Below are 16,673 nucleotides of genomic sequence, written 5' to 3' on the forward strand. Positions count from 1 at the left end.
AGAGATATATATATATATATATATATATATATATATATATATATATATATATATATATATATATACTGTGTAAATGAACATTTACGATTGCACGGGAATGGTATATAGAACATAATTTAAAAAATAGACAAAAATATATGTTAAAGCAATTATATGGTTGGAAGATATTTGATATCTGAAGCTAATAACTAACAATATAATAAGTGTGTTTTTGCATAGCTATATAATTAGACATAATATATAATAAGGCATTTGTATTAGAAATCAATAGAAATCTATATGTATCAAACTGTATTAGAATTAAGGATGACACTGCATATGCTAGAATCTGACATTCACAGCTTAACTAGTAACTTGTTATCAAGATTGTATGTTCTAACTATTGTGCTGAGCTGTAATCCTATATCAACCAGAAGGACTGCTTTAAGTATCTGATCTGTAGGGCTGACACAATGAAAATAGCTTTCAGTATGCTAATATGCAAATGAAGCAAGATGAGTTATTTTTTTTAATTTGAAATGGAATAAACCAATGAAGATCGAGCACCAGGGTGTAACTGATGCATCTGGACTATGAGAATAGAAGATGATATCTTGTGTTTTCTTAGAAATTGGAATGTACATGTTAGAATATCATCATCATCATCATCAACATTTATTTATATAGTGCCAGCAAATTCCGTAGCGCTTTACAATTGGGATATCATGAATATGTAATTAGTTGTGTAACTTGTAACCCATAAATATCAAGTGTGAAGAATGGAGTGTTAAGCTTTTGGACTGAAGCCAAAGGAGATGTATACTCTCAGGGGAGGGCTGGCAGATTTCAGCGCGCGGGGCAAGCACACAGCAGCGGCCCATCCTTAAAGGGTGGTTTTTGGTGCAATATATATTTTTCTACATAAAAAGAGGCTATTGTAGTGTTGCCTTATCCATATATATATTTTATGCCCAGGCCCAGAGCTGGATTAAGGCTCTGGGGGGCTGGGCACTTTAGACTGGGTAACCCCCTATGATGTAGCATGGTTATCATTTTAGACAAATACACAGGCAATACTGTGTGCACTACTGTTAGGTGCACACAGTTCTGCCTTCACGAGCAGTACACGGTGAAGCAGGACATAACTCCCAACTGTCCTAAGGGAAACAGTGACCCAAGTTCGGAACTGTCTCACCAGATTCAGGACAGTTGGCAGACTGTCCTGCTCTCTCCTACCTGTTCTTGTCACTGTCACCCCTTGTGGCTGCTGGTTACTTTAACTCATTTGCTAATTGTGTGGATCCTGTAATATTGGAGGCCCAATATAAAACTAGAACTAAAACTAATAGAAAACTCCAACAAGTCCCAGTGTTAAATCAATAGCACCCACGTTTTATAATTAGGCCTCCCTCCAGCCACAACAATTTAAAATAATAATATTCATATTTGCTAAATAGATGTCTTTCCCTCCAACCAACCCTGACATTAGCTAGCAAACACATTTAATATATAAACCTATTTCCCTCCCTTCAAACAGCTCAGCATTATTTTAAATAGCATTTACATCTAACAAATATAACCATTTCCCACAATAATCCCAGGCATTAAATAATTCATAATCACATTTAATAAATAGACCTCATTCTCCCCAAACAGCCCCACAATCAATTTATAGCTCACCACCCCAGCATTAACTTAAAGGTGCAATTACTCCATCTTAAATTCATAGGACCCACTATTAAATTAAATTGTCCCACCATCACCTCACAAATAAAATAGCACCCAATACTTAGCCCCCACCTGCACTCCTCAATTAAATTGATAGCCTACCTCCCACATTATATTAAGACCTCCTCCCTCACACACATGTAACCCCCTGTCACTGTGTGTAGTGTGGGGTGCAAAGGGTACACAGTGCACCTCCTTCTCAAGCCCTGGCTAGCTGATGGGCATGGGTGTAAATGATCAGGGGGTCCCTGCACATGCAGGTGTTTCTTTGTAGTTAGTGGGACACAGGTAATGTCACTTTGTAATGCAGTGTAAAAGTCACAATAATTTGGGCGCCAGACCATCTCTATAACAAACTGAACTTTTATTTACACTCTTCCTCCAGCACGATAATCATAATGGTTGCAGAATATATACATCTCCTTACTCTCTCCAGCACAGTTCTTAATGAGCAATACGAATATGGTTGCAAATATCTTATCACTCCTCCTGCACAGTTCTTAATGTTATCCAGATGTTATGTAACATAAATCATTGGTCTCTCTTACACTCCATACTCACTGCAGATACCCTTTCTGCAGGGGCACATGCATGGATGCTAATAGGCAGGCAGCCTCTCCTCCATGCAGCTCTGACACACTCTGTGTACCTCTCAACTGCAGCTCACCCCTCCTCTGCGGGGATGATGTCTCCTGTGCTCTGACACGTCACTCTGTGTACTCTCAGCCTCAGGATCTGACACTACAGCTACCAGGCCTCTTGTAGCAGCCCTCACTCCAGGGCCTCTTCCATGCAAAGTGTCCCCCTCTCTCTTGGGTTCTCTATAGTGGCATGGAGTTCTCCCCCTCATCCAGTGCACACATTCCTTGCCCTGGCTCAGTCACCATGCTCAGACTTCCAGGGAATGCTGGGGGAGCCTGGGAGCTTCCACCCCAGGTCCCCAGCTACAACTCTCCTCTCCTGTCTCCCTTCTCAGTTCCTATCCCCCCTTAATGACAGCCCCTCCTTCCTCTCACTTAGTCTCACAGGCTGGGCTGGGTTATCACCATGGTAACCAGTTTATGTAACTTTTCAGAAACTTCTATCTTACCCTCTAGGTGACCCCTCCTCTATTCACTGAGGTAAAGGTTTAACTAAAACACCACTAGGGGGGTGTTACATTCTCCCCCGATTAGCTGGGCACCCCAAACTACACCTAATGGGGCTGCCTAGCTAATCTCACTCACACCTAACTCACATATGACCACACACATGTAAACTTTTCTACATCACTATTGCATGAAAAATCACAGTGTAAAGTGAATACATACATAGCAATACAATGGCAGTATCAATATAAAACACATTTCACATTGCATACCCCACAACACCCCCAATGGATGTAAACATGTGAGTCACAGGTGTCCTGTTTTCTTTCAATGTACATTTAAATATGGCTTTATGCCAAAGCAATGTAGCACCTGCCCATGCCTGCCCATGTCTCCCCCCTCCTGGGTCAAAAAGAGACAGGTGGCTCTCGTGGGCCCCTCCCAACAAATACATCTCAGCAATATATGCAGGGGTGGCATTTGACCAGCGGGGTTTTCTTCCCCCCCTTTCTCTCCAACGTGGACGATCTGCCTTTCTTTGCTCCCCCTAATCCTCCGGAAGGGCAATATACAGACGTCACTTGCACAGCCTGCCTCTCTTTGCTTCCCCAAATCCTCAGGAAAGGCAATATACAGACTGCATTGTAATTGCACCTCACATGTTGAACCTTTTCTTCTTTTGCTTCCCACTCAGCTGGGATAAGTGGCACTACAAGTCTCAGCAACAAGCACACTGCTGCTCCATATACTGTCCTGGACAGAACTACTCAGCAAACAACTTGCTTTACCTCCTCATTACCCTTGGTCTCTGTTGGGCACCTAGAGACGGTCAGACATGGTGTCCCAAGGGTGTTTCTCCGGCTGGGCACACTGCTCTCAGTTCCTGTGTCCTGCAAGCACTTTCTCCATCTGTTGTGCTCGAGCCCCACGTTGGGCGCCATTATGTAACCCCCTGTCACTGTGTGTAGTGTGGGGTGCAAAGGGTACACAGTGCACCTCCTTCTCAAGCCCTGGCTAGCTGATGGGCATGGGTGTAAATGATCAGGGGGTCCCTGCACATGCAGGTGTTTCTTTGTAGTTAGTGGGACACAGGTAATGTCACTTTGTAATGCAGTGTAAAAGTCACAATAATTTGGGCGCCAGACCATCTCTATAACAAACTGAACTTTTATTTACACTCTTCCTCCAGCACGATAATCATAATGGTTGCAGAATATATACATCTCCTTACTCTCTCCAGCACAGTTCTTAATGAGCAATACGAATATGGTTGCAAATATCTTATCACTCCTCCTGCACAGTTCTTAATGTTATCCAGATGTTATGTAACATAAATCATTGGTCTCTCTTGCACTCCATACTCACTGCAGATACCCTTTCTGCAGGGGCACATGCATGGATGCTAATAGGCAGGCAGCCTCTCCTCCATGCAGCTCTGACACACTCTGTGTACCTCTCAACTGCAGCTCACCCCTCCTCTGCGGGGATGATGTCTCCTGTGCTCTGATACATCACTCTGTGTACTCTCAGCCTCAGGATCTGACACTACAGCTACCAGGCCTCTTGTAGCAGCCCTCACTCCAGGGCCTCTTCCATGCGAAGTGTCCCCCTCTCTCTTGGGTTCTCTATAGTGGCATGGAGTTCTCCCCCTCATCCAGGGCACACATTCCTTGCCCTGGCTCAGTCACCATGCTCAGACTTCCAGGGAATGCTGGGGGAGCCTGGGAGCTTCCACCCCACTCTCTCCTAGGTCCCCAGCTACCATCTCTCCTCTCCTGTCTCCCTTCTCAGTTCCTATCCCCCCTTAATGACAGCCCCTCCTTCCTCTCACTTAGTCTCACAGGCTGGGCTGGGTTATCACCATGGTAACCAGTTTATGTAACTTTTCAGAAACTTCTATCTTACCCTCTAGGTGACCCCTCCTCTATTCACTGAGGTAAAGGTTTAACTAAAACACCACTAGGGGGGTGTTACACACACTACATTCCTAGACTGGTCATTCCCACACACAATACATTTACATACTGCCCCCCCGCCTACACACACACAAATACATTCATATACCGGCCCCCACACTCACACAAATACATTCATATACTGGCCCCTCCCATACATTCATAAACTGGCCCCCTACACACACACACACACACACACACACACACACAATACATACATATACTGCCCCCACAAACACACACAATACATTCATATACTGCCGCCCCCACAAACACACACAATGCATACATATACTGCCGCCACAAACACACAATACATACATATACTGCCGCCCCCACAAACACACAATACATACATATACTGCCGCCCCCACAAACACACAATACATACATATACTGCCGCCACAAACACACAATACATTCATATACTGCTACCACAAACACACAATACATTCATATACTGGCCCCACAAACACACACAATACATTCATATACTGGCCCACACAAACACACACAATACATTCATATACTGGCCCCCACAAACACACACAATACATAAATATACTGGCCCCCACAAACACACACAATACATTCATATACTGCCGCCTCCACAAATACATTCATATACTGCCGCCCCCACAAACACACACAATACATTCATATACTGCCGCCCCCACAAACACACACAATACATTCATATACTGCTGCCCCCACAAACACACACAATACATTCATATACTGCCGCCACCACAAACACACAATACATACATATACTGGCCCCCACAAACACACAATACATGCATATACTGGCCCCCACAAACACACAATACATACATATACTGGCCCCCACAAACACACAATACATACATATACTGACCCCCACAAACACACAATACATACATATACTGGCCCCCACAAACACACAATACATACATATACTGGCCCCACAAACACACAATACATACATATACTGCCCCCACAAACACACACAATACATTCATATACTGGCCCCCACAAACACACACAATACATTCATATACTGGCCCCCACAAACACACACAATACATTCATATACTGCCGCCCCCACAAACACACACAATACATTCATATACTGCCGCCACAAACACACACAATACATTCATATACTGCCGCCACAAACACACACAATACATTCATATACTGGCCCCCACAAACACACACAATACATTCATATACTGCCGCCCCCACAAACACACACAATACATTCATATACTGCCCCCACAAACACACACAATACATTCATATACTGCCGCCCCCACAAACACACACAATACATTCATATACTGCCGCTACCACAAACACACACAATACATTCATATACTGCCGCCACCACAAACACACAATACATACATATACTGGCCCCCACAAACACACATTACATACATATACTGCCGCCCCAAACACACAATACATACATATACTGCCGCCCCTCTCTCACACAGACATTAATTTAGCACACTGACATACACAATATAAATATAATACCCTTCCCCCCCAGCACTTACCTGGCGCTGTCAGTTTCTTCAGTCATGGGACGGCACCCGCGCGAGGTGCATCGCGCGAACATAGAAAGTGGGAGGGAGGAGGCGGACGGATCGTTAGGATCCGCGGCCTATTGAAGGTGGCTGGTCCTGGGGGAGGGGCCAGCCACCTGGCGGCCCGAAACAATGTTTTTATGTCCGGCCCGGGGGACGTGTGCCCCCTGCCCCCTGGGCCAGCCCGCCCCTGTATACTCTCATTTTGTAAGATGGATGTTTTACTTGCTGTTAGTATTTATCTTTTATCATCATCATCACCATTAATTTATACTAATTATTTACTAATTCCGCAGCGCTGTACAGAGAACTCACTCACATCAGTCCCTGCCACATTGTGGCTTACAGTCTAAATTGCCTAACACACACACATACACACATACACACTAGGGTCAATTTTGTTAGCAGCCAATTAACCTACCAGTATGTTTTTTTTGGAGTGTGGGAGGAAACCGGAGCACCCGGAGAAAACCCACACAAACACAGGGAGAACATACAAACTCCTCACAGATAAGGCCATGGTTGGGAATTCAACTCATGACCCTAGTGCTGTAAGGCAGAAGTGCTAACCACTTAGCCGCCATGCTGCCCATATTTGACTTCTTTTCTGGACATTCAGTAATTTCAACCTTATTATATAAAAATGTCAATTGCACTGTATAGACACTGATCAACCTTTTCAGATTAATATTAAAATAATTCTGAAACAGATTAATTAAGGGGAATAAGTGTTCATAACTGTCAATAAAATATATTGTTGCAGATATTTAAGGTCAAAGAAACATAGTTCTTAAATTAGGAGTGTGCACAGTATTTGGAATAGTTCTGTTCCTCAAGTAGTCTCACCATTCCAGAATATGGTGAATCTTCCACTATTTGCTGCTTTTGTGATTATCCTTTAGTCTCTCCCATTGTTCCAGCTGATTGTGTATAAAAATGGAGTTTGATCCCTACATTTTCTTTTTTTAATCTTAGCTAAGCAATTATAAATTTTATATTACTATGCAGAATCATTATGGATGATTATTTGATGAAACAACCATCTATAGTAAAATACAGTATATGTAAAGTGTCATATATACATATATTCTTTAATTTGGCTTAATACCAAGTTAATGTAATACAAATATACAAGTATAACCAGATATTTTTAAATAATAAATTGTAATGAACTAATTTACATAGATGTGTGGTTTATTGTTTGTTTAATGATAAAAAGTTGATTTTAACTCATATATTCTAAAGTGTTTGCTTTGTGCACACGTGTTACTTAATCAATAAGAATAACTAATTCAGTAATCCAAGGGACTCTCAGATTTAATGAAGAGCCTTTTAAATACTGGGAACACATGAACCAAAACAAACCTTTAGTAGAAAACTGTCACTGTACCAGGTCGAATGTCTGGCTCGCTCCCTCTGTCTTCCTCCTTGCAGGTCAAGGAGGAGGAAGAGAGGATATGCCAAAGGTAGAAATGCTAAATAAGTGGTTCGATAGGTAGGAAGCAAACCATGAAAGAACTGTGTCATGAAGGCCAATGATGTGAAGAATTTGTTGGATAAAATGGTGATCAACAGTGTCAAAAGCAGCCGAGAGGTCCAAGAGAATGAGTATGGAGAAATGACCCTTAGACTTTGCACTAAGTAGATCATCGATCACTGTTGTGAAAGCAGTTTCAGTCTAATATTGGGGACGGAAGCCTGATTGCAGAGAGTCGAGAATGGAGTGAAGAGAAAGTGAGACAGGCGTTTGTACACTAATCGATCAAGTGTTTTGGAGGCAAAGGGCAATAGTTGGTGAGAGAGGCTTGATCAAGAGATGGTTTCTTTAGAATTGGTGAGATGAGCACATGTTTAATGGAAGGTGGAAATGTGCAAGTGAAAAGAGACATGTTGAAGAGGTGAGCTAGAGGTGTGCATGCAATGAAAGAGGAGTAGCAGAGAAGTTGGGTGGGAATAGAGTCGAGGAGACAGGTTGTAGGGTGAGATGATGAGATGAGTGTAAAGTTTTTGTCTTGAGTTACTGGAGATAATGAATTAAGGGTGGATTGGGGAGTGTAGGTGAAGGTGGGTAGAGTGGGTGAAGTGTGTGGAATTTGGCATCTTGACAAATGTTGTAGATTTTGTCTTTGAAGTAGATGGCAAAATCATGGCTGTGAGGGAGGAAGGGGGAGGAGGTGCAGGTGGGCAGAGAAGTGAGTTGAAGGTGGCAAAGAGGCGATGTGGGTTAGAAGACTGGGTGGATATTAGAGATTTGAAGAATGTTTGTTGAGCAATTGAAAGGGCAGTGCTGGAGGATGAACGGATGAATTTATAGTGGAGGAAGTCGGGATAAGAAGGAGGATTCCTCCAGTGGCGCTCTGCAGTGCGGGAGCACTTTTGCAGGCAGTTTGGTGTGCCAGGGTTGGGGTTTGGATCATCAGAGACTGTATGTGGTAGCTGGAGCTGCATTGTATAGGGCTGAAGTGAGTGTATTTTGTAGAAAGAGGAGGCTTAGGTCAGGATGATGCAGACATAGGTGAAAATTGTTGTTTAGTGAAGATGAGAAATGGATTGGGTTAAGAGTACTTAGGTACAGAGAGGAGGGAATGAGGTAAGGGGAGGCTTAAGGAAAGAAGGTTGTGGTGGGAGAGTGGGAATGCCAAGTTTTTGAAACTAGAGATGAAGCGGGAGCAAGAGAAAAGGTTAAAGGGAGCAGCCATCACAGTGGGTGGAAGTTGAGGTCCACTGGGGGAGACTAATGGAGGAAGTAAGTGAAAGAAGTTTAGTGGTTGAAGAGACAGTGGAATTATCAATGAAAACGTTGAAAGTGACTAGTATGAGAGTAGGCAGGTCAAAGGATAGGAAATAATTGAGCCAGGTCATAAAGTTGTAAAGAAACTGGTGAAACTGGGCCTGGGAGGCGATAAATGATAGCAATACGAAGGTGGAGAGGATAAAAAAGAGGGATAGTGTGGACTTCAAATGAATAGATGAGAGTGATGGTTCAGAGGGTATGATTTAAAAGGTGCAACTTGGAGAGAGTAGAATGCCTACTCCACCACCTTGTCTGTCTGGGGGTATGGCTGAGGGAGACTCCCCCATAGGAGAGAGCTGCAGGGGATGTAGTGTCAGAAGAGGTGAGCCAAGTTTCAGTAATGGCAAGGATTTTGACGCACTTAGATATGTATAGATCATGAATGGATGCAAATTTGTCACAAACGGATCTGGCGTTCCATAGTGCACAGGAGAAGGGAAGAAAGGGTAGTGGAGATATGTGGATAAGGTTGTCAGGATTGCAAGTATGGGGTGGATGGAAACATTTGGGATGGAGCGAGGAACATAATCAGAGAATGGGGATTGTATGGGGTCCAGTGTTAGGCTAATTTCTGTTTATGTAGGCTGGTGAGTGTATTGGGTGCAGGACACAAAACAGTTCATGTGTGCAGACTTGTGAGTAGGGAAGAAGTTAAGGGGAAATCATAATAGGGGAGGGAGAAATAGGATTATGAAGAAAGAAGAGGAGCTTGAAGAGACGTTTGGTGATAGTGAATAGGAGATAGTGTAAATTGAGTAGGTGGATGATGAAGAGATGAATGTGCATTAGCTGGGCTAGGTAATGAGAGAAGGGAATGGAAAAATAAGACCTAAAATCATCACCAATTATTCTCCCTAATTAATCTGTCTCATAATTATTTTAATATTGAACTGAAACAGTTGATCAGTGCAATTGACATTTTTTAAATATTTTTTGTATTTTCAAAAAATTGTGTATTCTTATATATACATTGCAATATATTTGAGTAATTTTTTACCATATCTCAGCAATAAAGAGTCAAGTGCAACTAGAATTTTGTTAATTTTAGGAATTTTATTTACCAAGTCTCTTTGGTTTGCAGCATTTCCGCAAAATTATTAAATATTTTTAATATTGAAACCTTCATAGGTATTATAGTTTTTAGAGGTATAAATATATATATATATATATATATATATATATATATATATATATATATACACACACAAGTTAACCCGTGCATGATACTCATGCATTCTAGTTAAATCAAGCTACTTAAGGTGTTAAAAAGGTTCTTGTCATGCATTTGGGCCATAGCGCAGGCCTCAACCACCAACCACTCCCCACTGTCACCCCCGGCAACCACCAACCACTCCCAACTGTCACTTCTCCTTCAAGAAATATATATATATTTTTTTTAAAATCTTTATAAACACTTTTAACAATTAACAAATTAAATGAACAAATTAAAAACATCTTAGTATACCAAATTTCAGCCCTTTCTGATTTTTTTCCCCACACACACTAAGAATTTAGTAGGTCAGTGTATAACTCCGCCCAGCAGGTGGCGCTGCAGCTTGGTTTTATTTTTTCCACACACAGACAGACTAACACACGCCACTAGACATTATATATATATATATATATATATATATATATATACATATACAGGTCATTTCTTTACAATACAATTTGTTCATCTGTGCTATCACTGGGAAAGTGTCTGTACACTTCAACAAACAAGCAAGCAAAGCTGTACAAAACCTAATGATATGTCATGATGGCAACACAATTATACAGATCACTTACACTGAAATGTATGGGATGTGGTCACCATCTCTAGAGTTGATTTCTCTTCAGCTACTCTGTCCTCTACTCCAGTATCATACCGAAAAATTAGATTAACAATACATACTAGAAACATCTGTCAAACATTAGTATTTAAAAATTATTAGAAGATAATATTTAGCCATTCTTCATATATTTCCATTATGCTGTTATAAAATAGTAGACACTAAATGACAGTGATTACAGTTAAGCAAGGTACATTGATGAACCTATATACACAATGATGGAGACCTGTGAACTATAGGAACTATAAATAAATGTACTTGAGGTAAGCCACCTTATAAATAATGCAGATCAACTGTAGACTGAAAAAACTGCTATTTTATACGGTTTCCTGGCTTGTCCTCCTACATACAATCATTTTAGAGGAGGACACAGGGGTGGCAAGGAGCTACAATTACAGATATACTTTACATTCCAGTCAGAAAACACAATAATAATAAATGCACATTTGCATATATTAAGTAGATCAATTCTGTCCAAGTAAGAAAATTGACACATATATGTATACTCTACAGACCAAATGCTAACTAAGAAGTAATGTCATACAGTACTAAATAGCTTGTCAGATACGGCAGAGAACACAAAAAATGTTGGAGGTCTGCATCTATTACAAATATCCTATTGATTGCTTGATTGTTTTATCAATGCAAGCCCTTGCAGTAATTTATACAGTGCTCGAAGTGACACTTCTTCACCCCACTGCCTTAAACACAAGCAAGGGCCAGCGGAACATGTGGTAGCAAGGCTGGGGGTGACATGCCTGAGAGACACCCCGCTCTGCCTTCATTTCCCGCTTGTCCACCGGCCCAGTAAATATAAACTTGGTGCCGGTGGCAGCGCCCACCTCGCTGCTCCTCCTCGTTGACGGTCGGGCGTGACGTCATCACGTCCTAACACTGTCAGTGAGAAGCAGTGCAGAGAGGAGCCAGAAAAAAAGAAGAAGAGAAAGAGAAGAAAACAGAAGAAAAAAAGGTCATAGAAAGATAAGTAAAGAACAGAGGTGGTTATATTATAGTGTGATGTAGGGGGCACAATGTGATGAATGGGCAAAAGTGTGATTAAGGAGGGAAGTAGTGTGATTGATGAAGGAGGGGGCACAGTGTGATGAAGGAGGGGGCAAAGTGTGATGAAGGAGGTGGCACAGTGATGAAGGGGCAAAAGTGTGATGAAGGAAGGGGTGTGATGGAGGAGGGGGCAAAGTGTGATCATTATCATCATCAGCTATTTACATAGCGTCACTATTTCTGCAGCGCTAAGCCACTGTGCTGAAGGAGAGGGTACAGTGTGATGAAGGAGGGTTCAGTGTGACGAAGGAGAGTACAATGTGATGATGAAGTGGCAAAAGTGTGAATTCAGTGAGAGGGAATAATAGGAGCAGGAATGAGGATATATAGAAAGTATAAATGAGTAAGGGAGAGGCAAGATAAGCAGTATGTGAGGCATAGGGAAGGAGAGAGGGGGATACCTGCAATGAAGATAGGGGCACATAGGAACAGAGAAAGGAAACAGATCAGAGAAAGATAAAGGGTAACATGGAAGATATAAGAGATATATTTTGGAAAGTTTTATTATAATATTATGGAGATATGAGGGAAAATGTAAATACACAAAGGAGACAAGAGGCAGAGGTGGAGGGACACAGAGGAAAGGTAATTGGACACAGGAGAGGTGGGGGGGGGGCGGACAGGGTGAACATTATTGCATAGTTTAATATGTTTCATATTATACTATATAGTGTTAAAATGCATCTAAAATAATTTCACTCTATCATACCCCTAAGCTCCCACCCATTCATTTCAAAGTGAAATTTCCATACTAGCACTTCTAAATTTCCAAGTTGACCACTGTATAAATATGTGTATTGCACATCTCTTAAGAAAATCACTTAGTGCATTTCAGACGCATTCTTGCTCTGCTTTTTTGTGATTTTCACACGTTAACATACAAATGAAAAGTGCATTAAAATATCACATATAAGAGTCACCATTGAGTTCTAAAAAGTGAAAGAAAAATTAGTTAAAAATGCATCACAACTGCATGAGTTAGCTTTCATGTATTTTTTAAGCACATACAGTGGATATAAAAAGTCTATACACCATTACTGACTTTACAGGTGTTTGTGATGTAAAGCCTGATATCAAAATAAATCATATCTGGCCTTATTTATCTTTAATGTGACCTTGCAACCAACAAAATACAAGTGAAAAATGAATAGACAATTTTCTGAAAAATGAGTGAAAATAAAGAACCTGATGAAAAAATCCCAGTGCAAACATCATAGTTACATTACAAACAAAGTACAGTAGAGTCGTTTATAAGCAAATCACATATTTTATGCACTGATCTCAAAAAATGCTTGGTGTGATTAGTGCCCTGTTTTTCTCTGTGCTAGTTTTTAAAAATGTTGCTTAATGTATTAGCTAAGCTTTTAAATTATGGCTAGGTACCTTAGTTACAGCTATACTTGCCTACTCGGCTGGATTATCCTGGAGAGTAGGCAAGTATAATTGCCTACTTTCCTGGAATGTTGAGGAGTTCTCCTGGACTCCTGGGAGAATAAGCCACCCTTTCGCATCCCGCACATAGGTAATGCAGGGGCCTTCGTCAGGCTTTTTGTCCTGTATTGCTTCAAGTAAATGTTATACTGTATACTAGCACTATTTAATTAATGTTGGGTACTGTCTCTGTAGCACTGATCATTTACTGTGGATGAAATGTTTTACTAGTTTCCAATGTCAGATTGTATTACATTAAAAAAAAAGATTATTGTTTCTATTGAAAAATCAATACAATATGAATTTATATTTTAAGTTTTATTTTTGTAACTTACTTGCTTAGGTTTTACTAATGTTTTCTCTATGTAACAAAGATACCACTAATAAAAAAATGATATACAAATGTTTTATTTATGCACTTAACTATTCTCCCCCAAGTAGTAGAATAATGGGTTTCCTACGTCTGAAATACCTCTGGTACCTGCTGAATTCTCCAAACCATGTGATGTTCACTGCATCTGACCACCATAGTTTTATTAGTTAGGGATATTGCTGAAATAAAACATTTAAAGTTTTTCGTTGGAAGGCTAAAAGACTAATTTAATTTAAGAAGGACACCAGACTACTGTATGCTAAACCAAACAAACAAAAAGTCATCAAGTATACTTTGCATTTCATAAATTATATTCAAAGAAAAACCTACAGTATAAATCTGTTATAAATAGTTTCCATTAATACAAAAAGGTGTCTTATATCATGAAAGCAGAATGCTGTAAGCGTTAAAAACAGACATCTTTATTTGTAGCATGTCCTGGATATTAACCATTAGCAATAAAAGCATTTCTCAATCTTCCCATTATACAACAACATTTAACGTTGTTCTATCATGGTAAGTAACAAATACAGTAACAAAATCTTATCAGTAAATGCTCTTACTATTTTGAAGATTTCTTGTTTTCGGTTTGATGACCTTGCCATCTCAATGATCCTGAAATCAGATAAATGAATGGTGATATCTTGTCTCAGCGGTTTGTCTGTTTGTCTGTGTCCTTAGCTTGTTTTGTAGTTCATTCCATTGATCCTCTCTTTGGTCTTGTCTCTTGTCTCTGATGTAGTACATTTTGCTGCTCCTCCTACAATGTGCATGCATTTAGCATTGGAAAGCAAATTGATTGCCAGCAGCACTGTTTGAAAGCACAATAACCTGACTCAGATTAAATAATGTGGTTCTTCCATTTAGGCAAATGGATAAAATAGATAGCTAATTTACCTCTATGCATCCAGTTTACTGTTGTTATTTTATGATATAATGTTGCAAACCCGAAATGAGCTTTATAGATTATGACATAAAATTAAAATTATATTATAATTATCATTATCATTATTATTATTATTACTATTATATGAGCTCCAAAATATTGTGCCAGAAGTCTTTTTTTCAGGTGGGGTAGGAGTTTGGATGATGAGAATCCTGACAGCACTTACAGCAGCAGTGAAATTCCAAATGCTGTAATTGAAACCTGCAATAACTTGCTTAAAAACTGACTGTCAACAAGTCCGGCATTACAACATAACTACAGTGAGATTCAAGATTGTAAGCGCTGTCAGGATTCTCATCGTCGCAAACAGGACTACCACCGTTTTTTTCAACTGCATTTTGTAAACTAGAACTGTTACACTTTTACTATTGTATAAAAAGGCTATATTATAGAAGTAAAATCTAGAATAATATCAAAAGCTCATGGTGGAATTAGAAAAGTTTCTTAAAGGGCAAACACCATATTTATATTACAAATAAAGCAGAGTGCAACAAACTATCAGGACAGAGCTATAGGTCAGAGGTGCTCAAACCTAATCCTCAAAAACTGCCAACAGGTCATGTTTTCAGGATTTCCATCTGTAGAAACAGGTGGGATAATTACTGTCCCTGAAAAATAGATTAACTCACCTGCGCATGATTAAAGAAATCCTGAAAACATCAACTGTTAGAAACTCTTGAGATCTGAGTTTGAACACCACTATTGTAGGTAATGCATGCAATTCTAATCATCCAAAGTGGTATAAATATCTTTATCTAGGAAATAAAATCTGCACATTAACCTAAGCAGAGCTTTTTCCATGGCTGGGCCTAGGACATTCATATGATGTTTGAGCTTCTCTTTTTGACTCACTATAGCAGAGGGAGACTAAGAACAGAGACTGGAAAAAGTTAGGTGGAGGAGAAATGAGAGCCTGTCATAGCATCAAACAGGTACATCACAATAGACAAAGATGACAGTTAGTAACATGGGTAGAGTGTAATGAATGTTTGACTATGCCTTCCCACCTAAACTTGTCAAGGAAGAAGTGAAATATACCAATATTTTCTCTAAAAAAGTCTAAATTGATGGTCCAAACTTTCAGGTATGCTATCTTGGATTCAGTCAGTTGATCTTTCCAGCCAGACAAGATATCAGCAGCTTTGATCACATGATCTGTGCAACCAATAGGTATTAAGAACACCCTATTTAGACCTGCTCCTGTGATCTGCTCATTGCCAGAACAACACACTTTCTCTCCTGAGGATAGTTCTTGGCTCCAGTTCTTTCCAGCATGGTTGCTGAATACCCTGCATTTCCAAGTGACCACATTTCCGCAAATACCCTGCATTACTTACTGATCATCTCTCTGCAAATACCCTGCATAACCAAGTGATCATCTTTCTGCAAGTACCCTGTATTTCCAAACTGCTCATCTTTCTGAATTCATCAAGAGCGCTTAACCTGCTTACCTCAGCAAGAACTTTACATTATCTAATGCTTATTCTGCAGTGCTTGAGGTTGTGTCAGTATCATCCGTTCTGTAGCTGGGGCTGGTTTTGAGTCTCTAGGGCTCATTTCCAGTTCTGTGTAATTGTGTGTGGGATACATGTTTATGGCTGTCTCACAGTCCTGAGTTCTCTATTCCTAGTCACAGTTGTGAGTTCCTGTCTCCAGTTCCAGGTCATTCTGTTCTGAGTTTCCGTATGTTACACATTCTGAATTCCTAATAGTGGTTTCCAGTTCCATGTGCCTGGTTACAGGTGCCGGGGTTGAGTTCCCATGAACAGTTCCAGAGTGTTGCTGCGGCGTAGTTCCGTACTCTAGTATAGACTCCAGTCCTATCTTGTTAGTGCTACTCAGTGCACTCCAGATGAGCAGAGAGTTTTTCAATGCCTCCAGTTTCTGTTACACTCTTGCTTCAGCAAAACC

General features: G+C 40.4%; 1 protein-coding gene across 2 annotated transcripts in view; it reads right to left on the reverse strand.

Annotated features, from left to right (window-relative positions):
- TRAPPC3L (trafficking protein particle complex subunit 3L) overlaps positions 1-14,642 on the reverse strand; it is a 135,939-nt gene extending 121,297 nt beyond the window's left edge. For both annotated transcript variants that reach the window (XM_075200643.1, XM_075200644.1), the window contains exon 1: positions 14,380-14,642. In XM_075200643.1, the coding sequence (XP_075056744.1) occupies positions 14,380-14,421 (42 nt within the window). In that variant the 5' untranslated portion in view covers positions 14,422-14,642. The remainder of the gene's footprint in view (positions 1-14,379) is intronic.
- Positions 14,643-16,673: the final 2,031 nt, after the last annotated feature.

Source organism: Mixophyes fleayi, chromosome 3, assembly GCF_038048845.1.
Source record: "Mixophyes fleayi isolate aMixFle1 chromosome 3, aMixFle1.hap1, whole genome shotgun sequence".
Classification (NCBI taxonomy): Eukaryota; Metazoa; Chordata; class Amphibia; order Anura; family Limnodynastidae; genus Mixophyes; species Mixophyes fleayi.